At 31.9% G+C, this 20,673-nt stretch overlaps 2 protein-coding genes and 1 pseudogene across 2 annotated transcripts; all 3 read left to right on the top strand.

The window, feature by feature from the left end:
* The first annotated feature begins 1,953 nt into the window (after positions 1–1,953).
* On the top strand, positions 1,954–6,221 carry LOC107018267 (metal transporter Nramp2-like). Its single transcript, XM_015218702.2, has 4 exons — positions 1,954–2,779; positions 3,295–3,431; positions 3,535–4,187; positions 5,514–6,221. The coding sequence occupies exons 1-4, from the start codon at positions 2,172–2,174 to the stop codon at positions 5,736–5,738; spliced, it is 1,623 nt and encodes a 540-aa protein (XP_015074188.1). The 5' UTR covers positions 1,954–2,171; the 3' UTR covers positions 5,739–6,221.
* Positions 6,222–6,805: 584 nt separating this feature from the next.
* LOC107017044 lies at positions 6,806–8,127 on the top strand (annotated as a pseudogene).
* Positions 8,128–14,597: 6,470 nt separating this feature from the next.
* Positions 14,598–20,338, top strand: LOC107017391 (pumilio homolog 12-like). The gene is made up of 5 exons (XM_015217632.2): positions 14,598–15,585; positions 15,674–15,836; positions 18,499–18,662; positions 18,756–19,014; positions 19,897–20,338. The coding sequence occupies exons 1-5, from the start codon at positions 14,717–14,719 to the stop codon at positions 20,059–20,061; spliced, it is 1,620 nt and encodes a 539-aa protein (XP_015073118.1). The 5' UTR covers positions 14,598–14,716; the 3' UTR covers positions 20,062–20,338.
* Positions 20,339–20,673: the final 335 nt, after the last annotated feature.

Below are 20,673 nucleotides of genomic sequence, written 5' to 3'. Positions count from 1 at the left end.
TTTTTTAAAAAAAAAAGTGACCACAATGCCTTCTCTCCATTTACACAGTGATGTGATATGACACAGCAAAAATGAATTATTTTTCGAAAAAGAGAACTTTTGGGAAAGAAAAATAAAAGCGACAAATTTCTTTATCTTTTTAACTTTTATTCTTTTTTTCCATCTTTTGCCTAATTAAGCACTAATTGATTATCAAGTACTCCTATCAAGTAAAGAGTAGCTTAATATAAGAAAATTATATTTTTAAAAAATATTCTCCGTTTTTGATTTATCTGACACTTTTTATTTTATGAGAATTAATTATATTAATTTTAATTGGAATTCACGCATACAATTTTCAAATTCTTTGAACTTAAATTTATATATATTAATAAGATAAAATATTTTTAAAAATATAAAAATTTATAGTCATAGATAAACTTGTATAAATCATAAATTCACAAAACGACAATTAAATTAAAACAAAAAAAGTACTACTTTTTGTATTTCATTTTACGTGACATATTTTTGGGGCAAGTCATATAAAGAAATCAAAGCTCCACATGTCTAAGTCAATGAGGGAGACTCTCCCCTCCCCCACACACCTGGAAGCATATTTAAGCGTGAATAATATTAATGAAAGTCTGATATTATTAAAAAAGAAATTAAAATAATTTCATTTTTAATATTCTGTTAAAATCAATTCAACTAACTCTATAAATTCAGCTAAAAAAATAAAAAATGCCTAAATTATACAGACAAATTAAAATTTTAATTCTCAATCATTACGAAGAACTCAACAAATAAAAAATGACACACAAAGTAGGATGAAGAGAGTAATAAGTTCAAGAGAACAAGGTTACTTTGGCAGTGAAGTGTTAGAATAATTGGAACAATAGTTAACCATAAACAAACTCAATATCTATAAATTTATGATTTTATATAATGTTCTCAATTATCTGTGTAATAATAGTCAAATTTATTATTAAATATTAACTATATTTCTCACCATATTTATAAAATTTGGAAAAAAAAATTATTGATTTATATTTATCCAAAATGAACCTTCTAGATTCATCCTTGTTACAATATCTCAATTTCAAATTAGTTGAGTTTGATTGCATGAATCATGAATATTCACTTTAAGAATATGAAAAAAATTAGATATTTTACGATTATATGAAAGGTACTATAAATTATAATTTGTTGCATATTAATATGATGAAAAGATATATATTAAAATGTTAGTCAAAATTTTTATAGTTTGACTCTAAAAATAGAAACTATGACAAACAATACCGAACAGAATATCTATTTTGTAAATTATAATTTGCTCATTTATTAAAAGTATATCAATGTTAAGAAAATAAAATGGGAAAATTATATATAATAGCAAACTAATAATCTAAAATAAATGGAGTAGTTAGGGTTTGATTTAATTTTGCTTCATAGCAAACGTTAGCCAAAGTTTGCCAGACGCCTCTCTCCCAAAAATCTCGCTCGCCACTCTCCCATTCTCGCTCGCCACTCTCCCTCTGCTCGCCTCTCTCGCTTTATACACATAAGTGTATAAATTCTGTTTCTGTTTTGTATAAAGCGAGAGAAAAACATATATCTTTTTGCTATACACTTATAATTATGTAATATACATACATTTTAATTCGATTCAATTGTATGCAAAACAAATTTTATAAAAATATTGCAGCGAAATAAGTAGCGAATTATACAATTGTGCATTATATAATTACAGTGAAATAGGATAGCGAATTATACAATTGCAGCGAAATAGGTCAGCGAATTATACAATTTAGGCCAGCGAATTGTATATATATAGTTAATTATACAGTTTTATGTTTGCTATGAAGCGCAATTATGCAAACTTTGCTATAGCATACAAATATAAATTTTTTATTTGCTACATATAAAATCCCATGAAATAATTATCCGAAACATCCGAAAAACAGCTGATACAAAATATATATAACGATCTTTACCAGTGAGTGCCACGAGCCCGGCACAAGACCTTAATCTTTCTTTATCGGGCATATTTCTGATTCCTCCACCGCCGACAACCACCGTCAGCGCCACCGCCGCCGCTGCCACCTTTTCTCTAACATAAGCCTCCTTTTATAACTATTACGAACAAAGGATTACCTGAACTGAGGAATTCCGCTGACTGTTACAATGAGACAATGAGCTCCCCTCAACAGCAAGAGAATACCTCCCCGGATTCCAAAGAGGAAGAATCTCGCCACCTTCTTACCGCTCCGCTGCCACAGTCAACCTCGCCGTTAATTAACGGCGATGCTGATGACGACGAAGAAGAATTTGCGTACGGATCTGGGGAGAAGATCCACGTCGTTGAATTCGATTCAGTACCGATCGACGGTGTTGATTATAGCACGGTGCCTCCATTCTCGTGGAAGAAGCTATGGCAGTTCACGGGTCCTGGATTCTTAATGAGTATAGCTTTTTTGGATCCGGGGAATTTGGAGGGGGATCTGCAAGCTGGGGCAATTGCGGGTTACTCTCTTCTATGGCTGTTGTTATGGGCTACTGTTATGGGTTTGATGATCCAGCTACTTTCGGCCAGAATTGGCGTTGCAACAGGCCGGCACTTGGCGGAGCTTTGCCGAGAGGAGTATCCTAGATGGGCTGGGCTTTTACTGTGGTTCATGGCTGAGGTAGCTCTGATTGGAGCCGATATCCAGGAGGTGATAGGGAGTGCCATTGCAATTAAGATTCTCAGTCGTGGGGTTTTACCACTCTGGGCTGGTGTCCTTATTACTGCTTCTGATTGGTAAATTTTCGTCTACTTGACTTGTTTAGCTCAAAAGATCACTACTTTAGTTGAAATCAGCATTTATTCAGTAGTAGTTTTATTTTGTTTGCCACTTGGATGCTAAATGCACAGTCTGTTCAATGCTCATGAACTGAGATCATAGTTTGCTTTTGCATGTAGAATGTTTCTTCTTCATGCAAGGGTTTTTTAAATGTGTTTCTGTTCTATATAGAGACTTGTATGTAATGCAGGGATGATTACAAGATTTAAAGAACCCTTAGTTTGCCGTAATAGTTTTGGACCTGAATAGAGGAGTGGAATATGGATACAAAGGATTCATGTAGCCAACCCCATCTTTTCAGGATTGAGGTGTAGTTGATTGGTTGATGTAGTGCCCTTTAATGGAATTAATCTGCTTTGGTGTTCTGGTTTGCATTACATACCATCATAAGGCTGAGCTTACGATTGCATGCTCCCCTTGTTAATTGATCAATCTGTTGACTAGTTTTTCTTTTGTTCTGTTTTGTAAACAGCTTTCTTCTTTTGGTTCTTGAGAACTATGGTATAAGGAAGTTGGAAGCTGTGTTTGCTGTTCTTATTTCGACTATGGCACTGTCCTTTGCTTGGATGTTTGGAGATGCCAAACCAAATGGGAAGGAGCTTTTAGCAGGTGCTTTTCTTATTTTTAGCATTTGTTTAGTTTAATTACATGGTATCATATTGGGTACGCGCTGATGTGTTTTTAATTCAATCGTATTTCATTATCCTCACAGGTCTCTTGATCCCAAAACTCAGTTCAAGGACAGTTCGGCAGGCTGTTGGAGTAGTTGGTTGTGTAATAATGCCTCACAATGTCTTCTTGCATTCAGCTTTGGTGCAATCCAGAGAGATCGATTTGAAGAAAAAAGGGCAGGTTCAGGAGGCACTGAATTACTACTCAATAGAATCTTCCTTTGCCCTTCTTATCTCCTTTATGATCAATTTGTTTGTTACAACTGTCTTTGCCAAGGGATTTTATGGCAGTGAGCAAGCTGGTAGTTTAGGCCTTGTAAATGCAGGGCAGTTTCTTCAAGACAAGTATGGTGGGGGACTGTTCCCAATTCTCTATATTTGGGGCATTGGGTTACTGGCAGCTGGGCAGAGTAGTACGATAACTGGTACTTATGCTGGACAGTTTATTATGGGAGGTTTTCTAGATCTACGTTTGAAGAAATGGCTTAGGGCACTGATTACTCGAAGTTGTGCCATTGTGCCAACAATCATTGTCGCTCTGATTTTTAATAGATCTGAATCATCACTTGACGTTTTGAATGAATGGCTTAACGTGCTTCAGTCTATACAGATCCCTTTTGCGCTTATTCCCCTTCTGACATTGGTGTCCAAGGAGGATATAATGGGTACTTTCAAAATTGGCCCTACTCTCGAGGTAAGGTCCCCTTTCCCACTATCTTTAGTTTTGATTTCATGTCTATTTACTTTCTAAAGATTAGACATGGAACTGTCTCAAGCACGGTCAATTCCTATTGTTCTTTTTTTCAGATCAGCTCTGATTTAAAACTTCAAGTCATCTTAGTTATTTGGAGGCAAGCAATTTTGTCCGACTTTGATGTCAGAAAGTACAGATTTTTTAAAATGTTGACAGGGAACGGAAAAAATCCAAACTATAAAGTTCTAAAACAACCTAGTTTCTGATTAACACCACGAACGACTCAAATAGATATGTATAAGCTGCTTAATAGGTCCATTTTAAGGGAAAACGGACAAATATACCCCGAACTATCGTAAATGGTATGCAAAGACCCTCCGTCATACTTTTGGGACATTGGTGCCCCTGCTGTCCAAAAACTAGTGCATATATACCCTTTATACTAACGAACATACACGTGTCATAATCTTATCCACCAATCGACATTTATTAAATATTGGATCGACGGATAATATTATGCAACGTGCTCCTATTTAGTCTTCCATTAGAGTGAAGGGCATATATGCTCTAGTTTTTGGATGACGGGCATTAGTGTTCCAAAAGTATGACGGAGGGTATCTGCATACAGTAGTTTGGGGCATATTTGTCCTTTTTTCGTATCATAAATAGTTACCCAATCAAGTCACTTTTTTGCGTTTCAGTGTAGGTATGCTTCTAGAAATTTGAATTATTTTACTTAGTTTGATCAAGTAGTCTTTTGCTATGATAATGGATCCTTGAATTGTTTTGGTGTACCCTGTACCGAATGGGTATGATATGGTATATGAGTATTTTGTTGCAAGTTTTTCTGAATATAATTAAGATTAGTAATACTTGCATGTACCCTTTTGGTGTCTAAACTCAATCTTTTGAAATTAAGGATATATATTTATCAGAGTCAGTCACCTTGACTAATCTAACGGTCATTGCTGCCTCCCACCAGCACAATAGCAGTTAACTTTGTACATCATAGCTTAGACAGATTCGAATAAATAACTAGCTTCTTTTGTCTCTACTGGAAATTGAACGTTAGTCTTGATGGTCCACTCCGTCTTTCATTGACCGGCTACATGGTTATGACTAAGACAAACTACATAAAATGTAGTCCGTTCAGAGATCTGGTTCATTGGTTAAAATTATTGCGGACTAAGTTAACCTTATTTCATGTGTGAAACCGTTGTAAAGTCATTAGATTTTGAGCTTTTGTATCTAAAATTTTGGACAGTCTTGTTGAGCGCATATTTTTAATGTGAATCCTATTTTGAACTGCCTGTTCTATTACTGTAGAGAGTTGCATGGACAATTGCTGTACTTGTGATGGTGATAAACGGCTATCTTTTGCTGGACTTCTTTGTCTCTGAGGTCAATGGACCACTGTTTGCTTTTCTGGTTTGTGCTGGGACTGCAGGTTATATTGCCTTCATTTTATACCTCATTTCACATGGGGGTGGCAATGTTGCCAACTGGTTCAACCTACTTCGCACAAAAGGATATAGCTATGCTGGTCAATGAGACATCTAAGACAATACATTCAATCAAATCCAGACGTCGTAAATATAGTAAATCACTACATTGCAGAGAGGCCATGGCCATGGGGAAGTTTGATTACTGAAGCATTCTTTTCATCTGAAGAGGTTCCAATTTCTTTATGTCCTAACTGTCATAATAGCTTTTGAGAAACTGCCAGCGTTTGCTTTTAGCTGTAGGTTCCCCAAAAGAAATAATGGAGCAAACTATCCCGGATATTGACATCAGTTATATATAGAGGATGAAGAAAGTATATAGTCCGCCGGATGAAGATACTTGTTCATTGAAGGCGTAAACGACCCACAAAATGTTGTATTTATCGAATAGAGACGCAGAACTTCAAAGTGATTAAATTTTTTGCAAGAAAATTTTCTATTGTGCAGTAATGTAGTTTTTGGTTCAGCTGATTATAGTTGACTTACATCAATACAAGTGAAGTGTTTGGATCTTTTCTTGTGATGGACTCAATTCATGGCTTCTCATTTTTTAACTTGGTTTGTTGTAAGATGGGAGTAACCTTTCATTTTGTGCTGTATTTGGATGTTTTTGATACCAAATTAAGGGAGTAAAAAAGGGGAAAATTCATCTACACAATTAGGTGGACTCAAATTTTACATATTTTGGGTCCACCTACTTATTAGACAAAAAGATTTTGGTCCACCTACTTATTAGGACAAAAAGAGGTTGTTTGTTGTGTGACACAAAATAAATCTTCCAAACTTATATTATTAGTAAAGCACATACGATGATCTTAACTCTTACGCACTATCACCCCCGTACTGTATTGTCAATTAGAGATTTTGGACAAACAAACTATTTCTCTTACGCACTATCACCCCCGTACTGTATTGTTAATTAGAGATTTTTCGATGAACAAACTGTTTTAACAAGTCAATTGAGTTTTTTTTATGTTGTCATTGATATTTGTCTGATTTTGACTTGGCACCCTGCTTTCAATGAGCGTATTCCTCCGGCTTCATGACGTGAAAGAGAAAAAGTGCAAGAACAAAATAAATGCTAATGATGGTCCCCGACCTTAATCACCGAGGTTGATGGATCATATTGTTAATTATGGAGTTAGGAAACTAGAAGCGTTTTTTGCTGTTCTAATTTCCATTATGGCATTATCATTTGCCTGGATGTTTGCTGAAACTAGGCCTAGTAGCAAGGAACTCGTAATAGGTCAGAGTCAGGCTTTCACATGTTCATCTTCATTAATGTAGTCTATATCAATTCGGTTCCTACATTAAATTCTTTAGCTTGAACATTTTTCAGGTCTTTTGCTACCTAGACTCAGCTCAAAGACAATTCAGACGGCTGTTGGAGTTGTTGGTTGTGTCATAACTCCTCACAACGTATTTCTGTACTCCGTTTTGGTGCAGTCTAGAAAAATTGATCCCAAAAAGAAAGACAAAGTGCAAGAGGCACTGAGCTACTGCTCTATCGAGTCTTACATTGCTGTTTTTGTTTCGTTCTCTATCAATTTGATGGTAACAGCTGTGTTTGCTAAGGGTTTTTATGGAACTTCGCGAGCTGATAGTATAGGTCTAGTAAATGCAGGGCAATATCTTCAAGAAAGATATAGTGGAGGGGTTTTCCCAATTCTCTACATATGGGACATCGGCCTTTTGGCTGCTGGTCAAAGTAGCACCATGACAGGTACTTACGCTTGACAGTTTATAATGGGAGGCTTTCTGAATCTGCGGATGAAGAAATGGATAAGCTCAGTGATTACGAGGAGTTGTGCCATTGTCCGAACCATAATTGTGGCCATCTATTTCAACAGATCAGAAGATTCACTCGATGTTCTGAACGAATGGCTAAACGTGCTTCAAGGCATGCAGATCCCATTTGCTATCATTCCTCTTCTAACATTAGTGTCAAATGAAAATATCATGGGAGTCTTCAAGATTGGGAAGCTCACGGAGGTTAGGCATCAAAAGTTATACCGTACTTATTTATAATAGAAATTGCTTTGTTAACGCGCCTTTTAGCACAATGATGATCCTTTCTATTCACTAAACTGTAGCATGTTTGTCTTGCATTTAGCCTATAGAGGCTAGAATCTGTTTATTCTCAAGACAGAGGCATTTTTGACCCTTTTCCGTTGAATTTAAGACAGAGGACTCTATGCTCAGTATCTCATACACACTTCGATTCTTGATTGCAGAGAACTGTGTGGACAGTAGCTGCCCTGGTAATAATGATCAATGGATATGTCATGTTGAGCTTCTTTCTTTCTGAAGTTAATGGCCTGTTGTTTGGTTTTGTGGCTTGCCTTGGAGCTTCTGCATATGTGGCTTTTCTTGTTTATCTCATTGCCCAACGTCATAACCACGCAGAGTTGAATGGTTTTACTCACCTTACGAACTGAGTCAACAGCTTGAACCCGTGACCTCCTAGTCACATAGCCCTTGTGATCCGTCCCTTCCCCGGGACCCTATGCATAGAGGGAGCTTTAGACCAAAACAGGAGAATACATTAATAAAGGAGGAGTTCTTAATTGTGATAACAGCAGTAGAGAGCTATGACAAAAGCTGAGGCATTGATCAAGTCCTTGTAGATTATATGTTTGAAGTGTCTCATTATTACAATATCAAGATACAAGTGAATCAACCATGAAGATTTATGTTGTCTAGACCTCCAAAGATCTTGCCACACTCGTATTGAATTTTCCGAAAATACATAGCTTTTGGAGGATCTGACACACTTGCGATAGTATTTTTAAAGTGTATTGACCACATAGATAGAGATGATTAATGTATCACAGGCAGATATTTTCTTGTCACATTGACTCTAGCACTAACTGGATTTGGAAGCTTCTTTAGTTTAGGCGGGTAAGACACATGCGATTCTAGAAAATGCAGCTTACTTGATAAAGTATTATACATATTAAGTAAATTTTTTAATATAAATAAAGAGTTTTGATCAAAACTTTTGAGTTTTATCAAAATTGTAACTAGAATTTTTGCTCTGTCCTTGCCTTGTAAACACAAAACTAAATATTGGTTATGGTTCGTCTCTCAATGTATATTGGTCAAGTACATTTGACTTGTATATGATATTTTTTAATAGATGTACGTTAATATAACCTACTCCTTTTGTTCCAGAATACTTGTTATGTTTCGTTCTTTCAGAGTTAATTTAGCTAATCTTCTAAACTAATCTGATTACATCTTAGCATGTTGGTCAATGATTACATCTTAGTACAATTTGTCAAAGTTTAGGCGGTTTGACTCTTAAAAAAAATGTGACGAGTAATTTGAGATCGAATAAATAAATATATATCAATATTTGTAACAGCCGAATTTCTTTGAGAAGAAATATTGCGTTTACCATTCCAGCTTCATCATAATTCATAATCTATTAATCTGTCATTAATTGGACTTCCTTTTGAAAATTACACTAAAATTTTGACCCAAAAAAATCCTAAAATTAGGAAATATTTTTGATAAAAACCTTATGGTGAAATTTCAACATATTTTCGAGATCCAAATTTGGAACAAGATAAGTCAGTAGTCATAACAATTTTTACGTGTTTGGCCAAGCTTGCCAAAAGTATTCTTTTAATAAAAAGTGTTTTTAAGGGATCTTTTAGGAGAAAAAACAGCAAAAAATATTTTTGAGAAGCTAAAATAAAATTATGTTAAAAATTGTTTTAAATTACGTAATTTTCTTTTTATCCTAATAATTAAGTTTCTTAGGTTTAGGATGATTTGAATTTTGAATTTTAAATTGTATCATGTGGTTTTAGTTTGTTGAGATATTTTAGGTTTTTGAACTTTAAATTGTGGTTTGTTGTTTTTTTTCTATTGTAAGTTGATTATTTAAAATCGGTTGATAAAAATAATGAGAGACATTTTCAATTCTGTTTTTACTGTTCTATTTTTTTTAGGACCCAACAAAGTACCAATAATTATTCCTAAATACACTTCGAAAATATGTTGAAAAAGTTTAGTCAAATACTAAATTCTATACATCTTTTATTGATCAAAGACAAAATGTTCTCACCAAAAATACTTTTTTTTTTCAAAAAGTAATTTTGGAAAAAACACTTCTCAAAATAATCTAATTGTATAAATTCGACCAAACGAGCCATTTGTCTTTGAAGAGAAATTAAGTCAATCTCTCTCTCTCGTCAGTTTATTTCATTATTATAGGTTTAAGTTTAGTTAAATTTGTGAAATAAATTAATCAAAAAAAAAATTAAGAAAAACTTCTATTTTTAGAGTGTTAATATTGAAGATTTTATTTTTTATTTTTTAAAAAAATTTATGTTATTCGAAGGGATGATTCAAATTATAATCTATTGATTAATGAAAGAAAAAAAAAAGATAGTAGAGAAACCTGTTTGGCCAAAATTTGAAAAGAAAAGTGTTCTTATTCCTTTTTAAAAAGTGCTTAATCTAGTAAAAAAAATTGTTAACAATTTTTTTTCATAAACATTTTTGAAATATTGACCAATCACAAAATGTGTTTCTATTTATAAATACTTCTAAATTTTGATTAACCACAAATTGTATCTTTAATATTAGCAAAACATCGATACTCTCAAAAGTAATATTTTGAAAAATTAATTTTGATAAAAGAAACACATATTAAAATAAGTAAATTTTAAAATTTTAATCATAAAAACTATAAATAATTGATTATTTAATTCAACACCTTCATAAAGTCATAAGTGTGAAACTATGGCCATATACAAATGATTTTCATTTTTTTATCTATATAAAAGTATATAAAAGTAACATATAAGAGATTTTTTTAAAAAAAAATAAATAAATTTGCAAGTGTTATAACTTATAAGAGACCATTTCCTTGAAAATGTGTATTGCTATAAAAGACTAAGAGACATAATAATTACAAAATGTAAAAAATAAAATTAGAGTTGAAATAGTATTAATAGTAATAATATTTCATTTGAATCAAACCAATTCACTATCATCCTTTAATTCTCTTGTTCACATGTGAATTATTATTCAATTGATTATTTTAGTACGTTATTTACTCCCTTCTTGGAAGTTTAACACTTCCTATATCTATATATACGAGTTTCAATTATTCATATAAAAAAAATTGGCACAATATGAACGGAAAAAAGAAAAATTGAGTAGAAAATTTGGCCAGAATAATATTTACCTATATTATTTTATTTTTTTAAATATTTTTTCTTTTAACATTAATACTTTTTAATTTAACAAATGAAGAAAAAATCAGTTTATAAAAAAAATAAAAAAAAATTATTACACAGTTATAAAATTTTTTGGCCATTTGGGAGTTAATTATATTTACCCTCTTTAAATCTTACTCCTGATCTTCCTTTTTTAATTTCATATTTTTTTAAAAAAAATATCAAACTATATGAATTTTAATTGATATTTTAAAATTTATTTTACATGATATTAATATAAAAAAATTGTAATTTATAGTGTCAGAATAATATTTATCAAAATTCACAAAAAAAAAAGTTAGTATTTATCCTTTTTTGAAAAAAAAAATAAGTAAGAAAAAGAGTTATTCCTTCCTCGACTATGTAATTCCTATTGCCAAGCAACAGTTAACATTTCATAAAAAATGGTATTGGTCATAATACTAAGTTACTAACCATAGTTCATAAATAAATTTAAATCCCAAATCAGTAATTACTCGTGGAAACACGTCTATAAGTAAAATCAGATAATATTAGTTCTGTATTTTATTTAAATATTAATTCAAACGTGATTGAGTTGTGTTAAAATTATTAATTCCTTCCCATTTGAATATTAATTCGAACGCGGTTGAGTTGTATTAAAACACATCTACAAGTGGAATCAGATAAAATCAGTTCTGTGTTTTATTTGAATGTTAATTCAAATATAGTTGAGTTGTATTAAAATTATTAATCCCCTCCCATTTGGATATTGATTCAAACGCGATTGAGTTGTAGTTGAGTTGTGTTAAAACTGATTATCCTTTTCTATTTAAATATTAATTCAAATGCAATTAAGTTGTGTTAAATTATTACTCCCTTCCTATTTAATGTTGATACGTTCTTTAAACTCTATCATATGGTAAATAAAATATTAAAAGAAAAACATAAACATTATAAAAATCATTCATAATTTTGTTATATCACATTGAACCAAAACTTATTTGAGATTACTCGTAACATTGACTAGATAAATCATTTATACTATTTGCTCTTGAAATAGGTACACTAGGGGATTGACTTGACCATGTATATATATATATATATATATATATATATATATATATAAGAAAATGGTAAATTATTAATTGAAGAAAGACAACTTTTGAATTGATCAAAATTTTAGGAAGAAAAAAAATAAGGTTCTTTTGAATTTTAATAGCAAAAGTTGTTTCCAAAAAAGATGAAAAAGAAAACTTTTTTTTTAAAATAAATAAAAAAACTTCGAACATTGGTTTAGTTCAATTAATGTTTTAAAATAAAAAGGTCATTTACTTCAAATTAATTAAATAAAAATTAGTGCTCTCCAAAAATAGTTTTTTTTGAGAAGTAAGTGTCCAACAAAAAAAAAAACTTGAAAAATTAACAAATTACATAAGGTTAACTTAACAAGTTAGAGAACGCATAAATACTTGAAAAATTTGTCCATCTTGTGAAAATATTTCGTTGATGTTTAATAATTTGCAAATATTTGTATAATAATGTCTTTGTATTAGAATCCTGAAAATATTTATTTCAATGACGTTGTATCTATAATTCTTCTGAGTTGACTTTGTTCTTCAACTCGACATTCAAAAAAAAAGTGCATGTATCAATATTAAAAAAAAAAGTGCACGTATTTATTCAATACTTTTTAATCACTTTATCATCTTAGTGTCATTTCGAAGATTCTGAAAACTTCTCGGATAAAATAATTAATATTAAAATTAGAACAGGATATATATAAGACATGTAAAATAACATAAAATGATGAGTATATTTGTTATTAATGACTTAAATTCAAAAGACTATGTTATTCCGAAATTAGTTTAGATATATATAATAAACATAAAATGAACTAATGATGAATAAAATTTAATAACCAAACTATAGAAAATTAGCATGGTCAAATTTCAGAATTAAACAATAAATAATCCCAAATAATTAAAAATTGTTTAACAATTAATTAATTTGAAAAGTATCAAGTATTTTCAATTATTTTATATGAGATATTTTGTATTTTCGCATAAAACAAAAAAAATAGTTGGAAAAAATAATCCACATGATCTTTTTTTAGATTTATAACATATTTTTTTTCTCAATAAATAAATAAATAATTTGTTATCATATAAAATTTTTATACCTTGTATCCTCTATTTTTTTTCCTCTAAACTAGATAACTCAGTTATATTTTTGCTCTTGAAATTGATGATTGACTTGACCTCTTGAATAATAATAGCAAAAAAAAGAAAATGAGAATTTGGAACCTTGGTTAAGTTCAATTAATGCTCTAATATTGATTAAAAAAATATTTATTTCAAACTAATTATCCTACAATAGTTTTCAAAAAGAAATTCTGGAAAAAAAAATAAAAGCTTTTCAAAATTACGAAATTACGTAAGGTTAGCCTAATACATAAATATTTGATAAATTATTGACCATATTAAAAACACCCCTTTATTTTTTCTCTAACCTCTTATTTTTGAAATTTTCAAAATCTGGTTTGTTATTCATTTTTTCAATATGTACATTTTTTTCTACTTTTCTGTTATGATGTAATTAGAATTAATATATTATAATTTTATGTTAAATTTATTTATTCAATGATCACGTCAATTTTACAATTAGTTTTATGTTAACTTTAGTTATTCAATAATTTACATATATCAAATATTATATCTATCATATAAATTAAATATAATTTATGTATATTAAATTTTTATAAAAAAGCGTAAATGACATTTTTATAATATAAAAATAGCTTATATGTATTTCTTGTTATATTTTCACGTCATATATACCTCGTTGACTATTTCTTATAATTTATATATATCAAATTTTATTGAAAAATGTAAAATATATTCCTATAATATAAAAATAATTTACATATATCTCGTCTTATACTTTTGCATCATATGTACCTCTTTCGTATTTGTATTTCAATTCAAACATAATTCTCCGTATTTTCGCATTAAATATACCTCTTCTCAATTTAAATATATACTTTTATACCATATATTTCAATTTAAATAGGAGTATAATCCTCCGTAAATTTACACTTTGATTCACTACTAATCTCAAACAATAACATATTCATTATTTTTCAATTCAACTATAATTATACTTCTTCTCTATCTTATATTTCTCAATTCAACAATAATTATACTTTCAATACATATGTACTTCTTCCATTATATTTTTCAATTTAAATAGGAGTATAATTCTCCGTAAATTTATACTTGATTCACTACTAATCTCAAACAATAACATATCCATTATTTTTCAATTCAATTATAATTATACTCTCTCTCTATCTTATATTTCTCAATTCAACTAGAATTATACTTTCACTACATATATACTTCTTCCATTATATTTTTCAATTTAAATAGGAGTATAATTCTCCGTAAATTTATTTTTTGATTCACTACTAATCTCAAACAACAATATATTCGCTATTTTAATTCCACGTGTCAGTATAATATTTTATCAATATTTAAGTCAAAATATTTTGAAGTCAAAATAAAAAAAGGTGAGAGTTAGTGTTTAAACGAAACTAAAATCCAAAATTACCAAATATTGCATGAGATTCGAATACAGTGTTTCTCTTCTTCTCTAACTCTTCAATCTCTTCCCTTATTTATCTCTTCTTTTAACCATAATTAAATTAGCCTTAATTTTTTCTAAATTAACTAAAATTCCCTTATTTATAGAACCCCCAAGAAATAGGGTAAAACTAAAACCCCCTCTTTTTTTTTTCTTCTTCTTCTTTGTTAACAAACTAAAATCTCCGATCATGGAAAAACGTTCGCCGGAAAATAACTCCGGCCACCAACTTAACCGGAATGGGTTTCAAGAATTTCATCCTCGTAGCGTCACAAACAGTGGTCCACCTCTTGAATCTTTGTTTGGTAGTTTAAGGCTTGATGATGAACAGGTTCCTCTTCCGTCGTTTGGTGTTCCTTCTCCGGCGGCTGGTTTGTATGATGATGAAATTTTAACAGGGTTTAGAGCTCAAGAAACGCTCAACAATGGTGCTGACTTGCAGGGTTTAATCCGGGCCCAGAATGCAATTAATGGGGCCCACCAGAATCTGACTGTGGGCCCGAACATTCTGAATCAATCTCAACCTCTAGCTGCTGCTGGTGGTGGAGTTCGATCACAGCCATGGTACTATTCAGAACCATCATCACCATTGATTGATAATGACTACTTGAGACTTAACTATGAACTTCCTGACTACAATGGTTACTCTCTTGCTGCTTTTGGTGGTGTTGGTGGTGGTGGTTTCTTGCCCAACACGGCACCATTGATGTCCTATAGATGTAACAACGGTATCATGTCAAACAATTTTAGAATTGGGTCACCCATTTCGAAGTATAACCAAATTGGTAGTGAATTGAGAGGAAACATGGTTGCTTTGGCTAAGGATCAACAAGGAAGCAAATTGCTTCAATCTAAGCTTGACAAAGGGAATAATGAAGAAATTGGAGCTATTCTTAGCGAATTGATTGGGTGTGTTAGTGATCTGATGAAGAATCAATCTGGTAGTTATGTTATTCAAAAACTTTTTGCTGTATGTAACGAGCAACAGAGGACCACTATTATTCAAGCAATAACAAGAAATACCCACCAGTTTATTGGTATCTGCTTCAGCCAACATGGGTATGTCTCATTAAAATTGTCCTTCTCTTTTACGATCTATCGAAAATAAACTCTCTAACTCGGTGGGATTGTATTATTATTTTACTAGGGCTCGAGCAATGCAGAAATTGTTGGACAATATTCTTACCCCACATCAAATATACATAATTTTATCTGCTATAGCTCCTGTTGCTGTTGCATTGGCTAATGATCAAAGTGGTCAACACGTGATACAATTTTGTGTGAAGACATACCCTCCTGAGTATATAAGGGTAAACAAACTCATAATTCTTGAAGAATTTGTGTGATTGGAATTGTCTTTTTCTTTCTTTCTGTGTGCCCCACCTTTTATTAAATTACTACTGTATTGAAATTGAGGTCTTTATTCTATGTTTTTGTCAATAAAGAAAGAGTTGAAAAAGTTTGATTTTTTGTTCTCATCCATGTGTACAACTGGTACACAAGAGAAAGTACAATACCTTCTTGTGTCATATATGGTATGGTGTAGTGTAAAGCAATTGCTTGTTTCAACTAGTTGTATGTAGGGGCGGAACAAGGTAGAATCAAGTGATAGTTCATTGAAACCCGTGAAGAATTCTTTTTTTTTTTGTTTATATCTAAGTTATGCTAACTTGTGTTGGTTTACTTTGGGATAACCCAACACGAACCTGCTTACTCTTTTGAATAGTCCGAGTAATATTAAACAATTTAAATATGGTTGTTCTTTTTTATGTTTATACCTAAGTTGCACTCTTCACTTTAGACCCTGCACCAACATAGGTTTATATCATCCGAACCCCTTGGTGAAAATTAAACAGTTTATATATGGTATATTATCTTATATGTTTGTACCTAAGTTGCACCTCACCTGTGTCAGATTCTCTGATAATGGTTCGAGCAACATAGGTTTATACTATTTATATATAGTAGATGTTGAACCTTCTTTGACTTTGTGTGTTTATTTCTTCATGTTTTGAGCCGTCTTACAGAAAATACTAACTGTCATTGGTTTCTTCTCTAACTTAAGTACTTCCTCATGTTAAAATCCTGAAATACATTGGTCTTCCTGTCATGCTTACATGTAATAGGATAAAGATGAGGGTTATAGCTATGTGCTGAAAAGTAGCAATGGCAAGCATATGAACTTGTAGTCTGAGTTTGGATATTGTTGCAATTAATATTTAGCTCCTTCTCTTATTGATATCTTCTGGTTTCAATATCGATATACGGGTCATTCAATTTATATCATGGAAAATTTAGCCTATGTACATGGCGGCAGATTAAGATTCTAATTCAGTGGGTTGTTTTCTTTCATGTATGTACCTATTTTATCCTTTTGCATGTATATATGTGTGCCTATATCAAGTTTGAGCATGCGGTGAGTTTTGCTGAGCCTGCTGGTCTGTTTTAGACAACTGCTATTTGCATATAATGTCAATGACTAAATGAAGAATTTCCTTGAACATTAGGTGAGGGTTGTAAAAATTTAATGCCATTAGCTTTTGTTGTAGAAGGTACTATGTTGCTCTGACTCTCCAAAAATGCAATCACACCCCGGTTAGATCCTCCAAAAATTTCAACCACACACATGTTTGATCCTTCAAAATTTCACTATCTTTGGAGGATCCAACATATATGAAGAGTCCGAAATGACATAGGAAGACAGAACTAGTTTCATTGCTGCTCTTTAATGCATTGTGATGAATGGTTTTAATTTGTTCTTGTTTAGCTCTCCTTGTACGCTTGCTAGAACCTTTCAGGAAGACATTTCTCCAAGATAACACTAGAGGATGATAACATGCATATGCTTGTAAAACATTATATTTCACATTATTCTTTCTTATTGAAACATGGGATGCAGAACCCTAAGTTCTTGTTGTTTGAAATTTATATACTTAATGTAAGAATAGAGACTTTCAATGGTGGGTGAAACTAAATTTATTAAGGATTGTCTGAATTTGATCTAAGTTGATGATTACAGAATATTAGAAATAATCATACCCTAGACGGTGCAGACACACATGGGTCGTTTGGCTCAAAACAAGGTCACATCCCAGAAATATAACCCTAGGATTATAACCAGGATAGACAATCCCACCTTCTGCCCTTGATTTTTGTATAAACTGTATCCTGGTTTTAGCTAATGCATACAACTATACACTTAACAAATTAGTACCAAATATATACCGGTAACCTCTAATCCTTGTAATCAAACTGCCCCATAGAGGATAAAATGAAGTAAGGTTGCTTGGTATGATTTAGTCGTGTTTTATGTAGACTTTCATGTTCACTAGTGTTCCTTAAAATCGACAATATGATAGTTGATAATCAAAAGGGATACATAAATCACATGGCTTTAGCTATACAGTCAAATACATTATTAGTAAAGTATGCATATAAGTGAGTTGAGATATAGGTATTAATATTTAGTTCTAATTTCTGAAGAATCTTAATTTGCCTTAAATTATTTAGTAATGATATGAAATTGACCTGGATAGAGCTTTAGTGGATACAGATTGCTCATGTAGCTTGCTCCTTCTAATTTGAGATTAGAGGTTAATATTGGTTCAAAGGAGTAGGCAGGCATAATAGGTGAAAATTCTTGTGACTTCCAGTAAATTAAATTACGCTGGCTTCTGTTGGTTATCCTTCATGTGTGCAAATTGTTGTTATGCACAATTCCCTCAAGATAAGTGTTTTTTAATTTATTGCTTTCCTATATTGTTACTAGAATGTAATTTATATATTCCGCTTTACTCATATTTTTGCGGAATATAAATAAACCCTTGCTTACAATCACTCTCATGTCCCATTTCTCTGTATAAGGTGTCGGGTGTTCCCCTGTAGCCTGCCTCTTCCATTAGCTTGATTAGTGCTTCTGTTTAACTTTTGTTTTTGCCTGCAAGTATCTCACAAGTTAACTGCATATTGCAGCCTCTTCTCTGTGAAATTGCAAATAACTGCTTTGCAATTGCTACCCAAAAAAGTGGGTGCTGTGTGATACAGTCATGCGTAGAATCTGCTGGTGGAGAACTCAGAGATTGCATAATTGCTGAGATATTGACAAATGCAGTGCAGCTATCAGAAGATCAATATGGGTATGGCTTGTTTTCTTTTTCTAATGCTTATGTAATGTGTGAAGGTGAAGTATCTATATAGGTCTAATTGCTCTTACGTTTCATTTCATCTAGCAACTATGTGGTGCAACATCTTGTGGGACTGAAGTTACCAAGAGTTACAGATATTTTAATTGATAGGCTTCAAGGAAACTTTCTGACTCTCTCATGCAATAAGTATGCTAGTAATGTTGTTGAGAAAATTATCCTCGAGTCAGGAGATGAGCACTCCACGAGAATTATCACGGAGCTTCTCAGTAATCCAAGTGGTTCAATGCTACTGATGGACCCTTATGGTAACTTTGTCATCCAGTCATCACTGCAAAGAGCAAAGGTAAGTTTAGTTCACTAAATTCAATGGTCTGTGAGCCTGCTTATATCGTGTAAGAAACAAAATGAGCCATTTGGAGCTGCTAATTCAGCTTGGACTAAAACGAACTTCTAGGAGTTCTCCTTTTCTCAGTATGCTACATGGTAAAAACATTCTCAAATCGTAGGCATGACTATTTTGAACTATTTAGGCTGAATATTTAGGCTGAATATTGCTCAACTATCCAGGTTATCTTATCATGGTTTAGACGTTCTATTATATATTCAAGAAATTCAGAAGTTGTGCCAAGCTATGGTGTTTAAGTACCCCGAGTAGTTTATTTCTCACTAAAGTATCAACCTCTAAAAATAGACTTCAGTACGGCTCCATCCTTTGGATCTCATGAAAGCATATGCTCTTTAGTTTTTTCTGTCTTCTACTCTTTTTCTAGATGGAAAAAGAAATGTTATAACAACTAAAACATGAAATCAAATCATATTATATTAATGTAGGATCTGTATTTTATGCATTTATTTAGCTTGTATATTATTTAGAAATGAGGTTGCTATTTATATTCTTGTAAACCTTCCTCAGTGTCCTTTTCTTACGATGTGCAGAAGCTAGAATAGCAATAGATTGTTGCAAATTCTGTTGAAGAAGTATTGTAAACCTTGCTTAATGTTTGTCTAGTATCTGGTTTTCTGTTTTAAGTCAGGTTTTCTGATGAGTACACGTTGCCGAGACAGGAAAAATAAACAGTGAAAATGAACTACTTACCATTGCAAGTCATTTTGAATCGTTAGAATACATCTCCATATATGGCTCTTGTAAACCTCATTGATTCTATTTAACTTTCTGCATTGTCAGTTATTAAAACATGTTCATTTTGTTAATTTGACTGAGCAGGGCATTCTGTTGGAGGCTCTGTATAACCTCATCGACATCCATGCTGCATCGATGAAAAGCAACATGTACGGGAAGAAGGTCCTTGATCGGTTGGCTAGCAGGAAGGAACAGATGCATTGTACGAGATTGTTCATGAGCGACAGGTATAAGTTAACTCGACAGTAGCTGACTGGTGTTGCTGCTGTGCCTGCCTTCATTCTTTTTGATGGAATTTCAGTGTGTTGTAGCGCATCTGGAATACATTTTTCTATCTAATATGTTGTTTGTCTCTGTGTATTAAAGATCTAGACTTGTACGCGAGCGTGCGAGCCTCCTCGATGTGATTTATAATGCTCGTACTGTGTAGTTTTGGTCGTAACGTTGTTCGTTGTTATATCATATTATTTAGGACAGCTTGACAATGTCTGTTGAATAAACTCTTATATCATTCATTTGTTTTATATTTTTTGGTTATCTACTGCTTAATATGTTTGTAGTTGCAAGTATTTCTCCCAACTATGACAGCAGTTTTCTTCTTTTTGAGATTTGAAATAATAATCTTAAATCGCATGTTCAAATGTTATGTTGTTCTTTTTTTTCTTTTTTGGTTCTTAAAAGATGTTCACAGGACTTAAGTTATACATATAAAAAATTTCGTCGAAAAGTTCATTATAACTTCTTTCTTACTACTGAAAACTTCCACATGATCCTTTTATTTGTATGTATATTTTTGAGTCGCTGATGCATAAACGATTTGTTTATTTATCCTTTTTGAGTGTGTTTGGTATGAATGAAAAT

The sequence above is a fragment of the Solanum pennellii genome, chromosome 4, assembly GCF_001406875.1.
Source record: "Solanum pennellii chromosome 4, SPENNV200".
Taxonomy (NCBI): Eukaryota; Viridiplantae; Streptophyta; class Magnoliopsida; order Solanales; family Solanaceae; genus Solanum; species Solanum pennellii.
Note: the sequence above shows the minus strand (reverse complement) of the source record. Positions and strands in the feature narration are given on the sequence as shown.

What these genes read in the sequence shown, in the direction of transcription:
- LOC107018267 (XM_015218702.2), top strand. Translation starts at nt 2,172, where the DNA reads ATGAGCTCCCCTCAACAGCAAGAGAATACCTCCCCGGATTCCAAAGAG. An exon ending in CTTATTACTGCTTCTGATTG is followed by an intron (nt 2,780 to 3,294) that starts GTAAATTTTCGT and finishes TTTTGTAAACAG; the next exon opens with CTTTCTTCTTTTGGTTCTTG. An exon ending in AAATTGGCCCTACTCTCGAG is followed by an intron (nt 4,188 to 5,513) that starts GTAAGGTCCCCT and finishes CTATTACTGTAG; the next exon opens with AGAGTTGCATGGACAATTGC.
- LOC107017391 (XM_015217632.2), top strand. Translation starts at nt 14,717, where the DNA reads ATGGAAAAACGTTCGCCGGAAAATAACTCCGGCCACCAACTTAACCGG. An exon ending in ACCCTCCTGAGTATATAAGG is followed by an intron (nt 15,837 to 18,498) that starts GTAAACAAACTC and finishes TGCATATTGCAG; the next exon opens with CCTCTTCTCTGTGAAATTGC. An exon ending in CTATCAGAAGATCAATATGG is followed by an intron (nt 18,663 to 18,755) that starts GTATGGCTTGTT and finishes CATTTCATCTAG; the next exon opens with CAACTATGTGGTGCAACATC.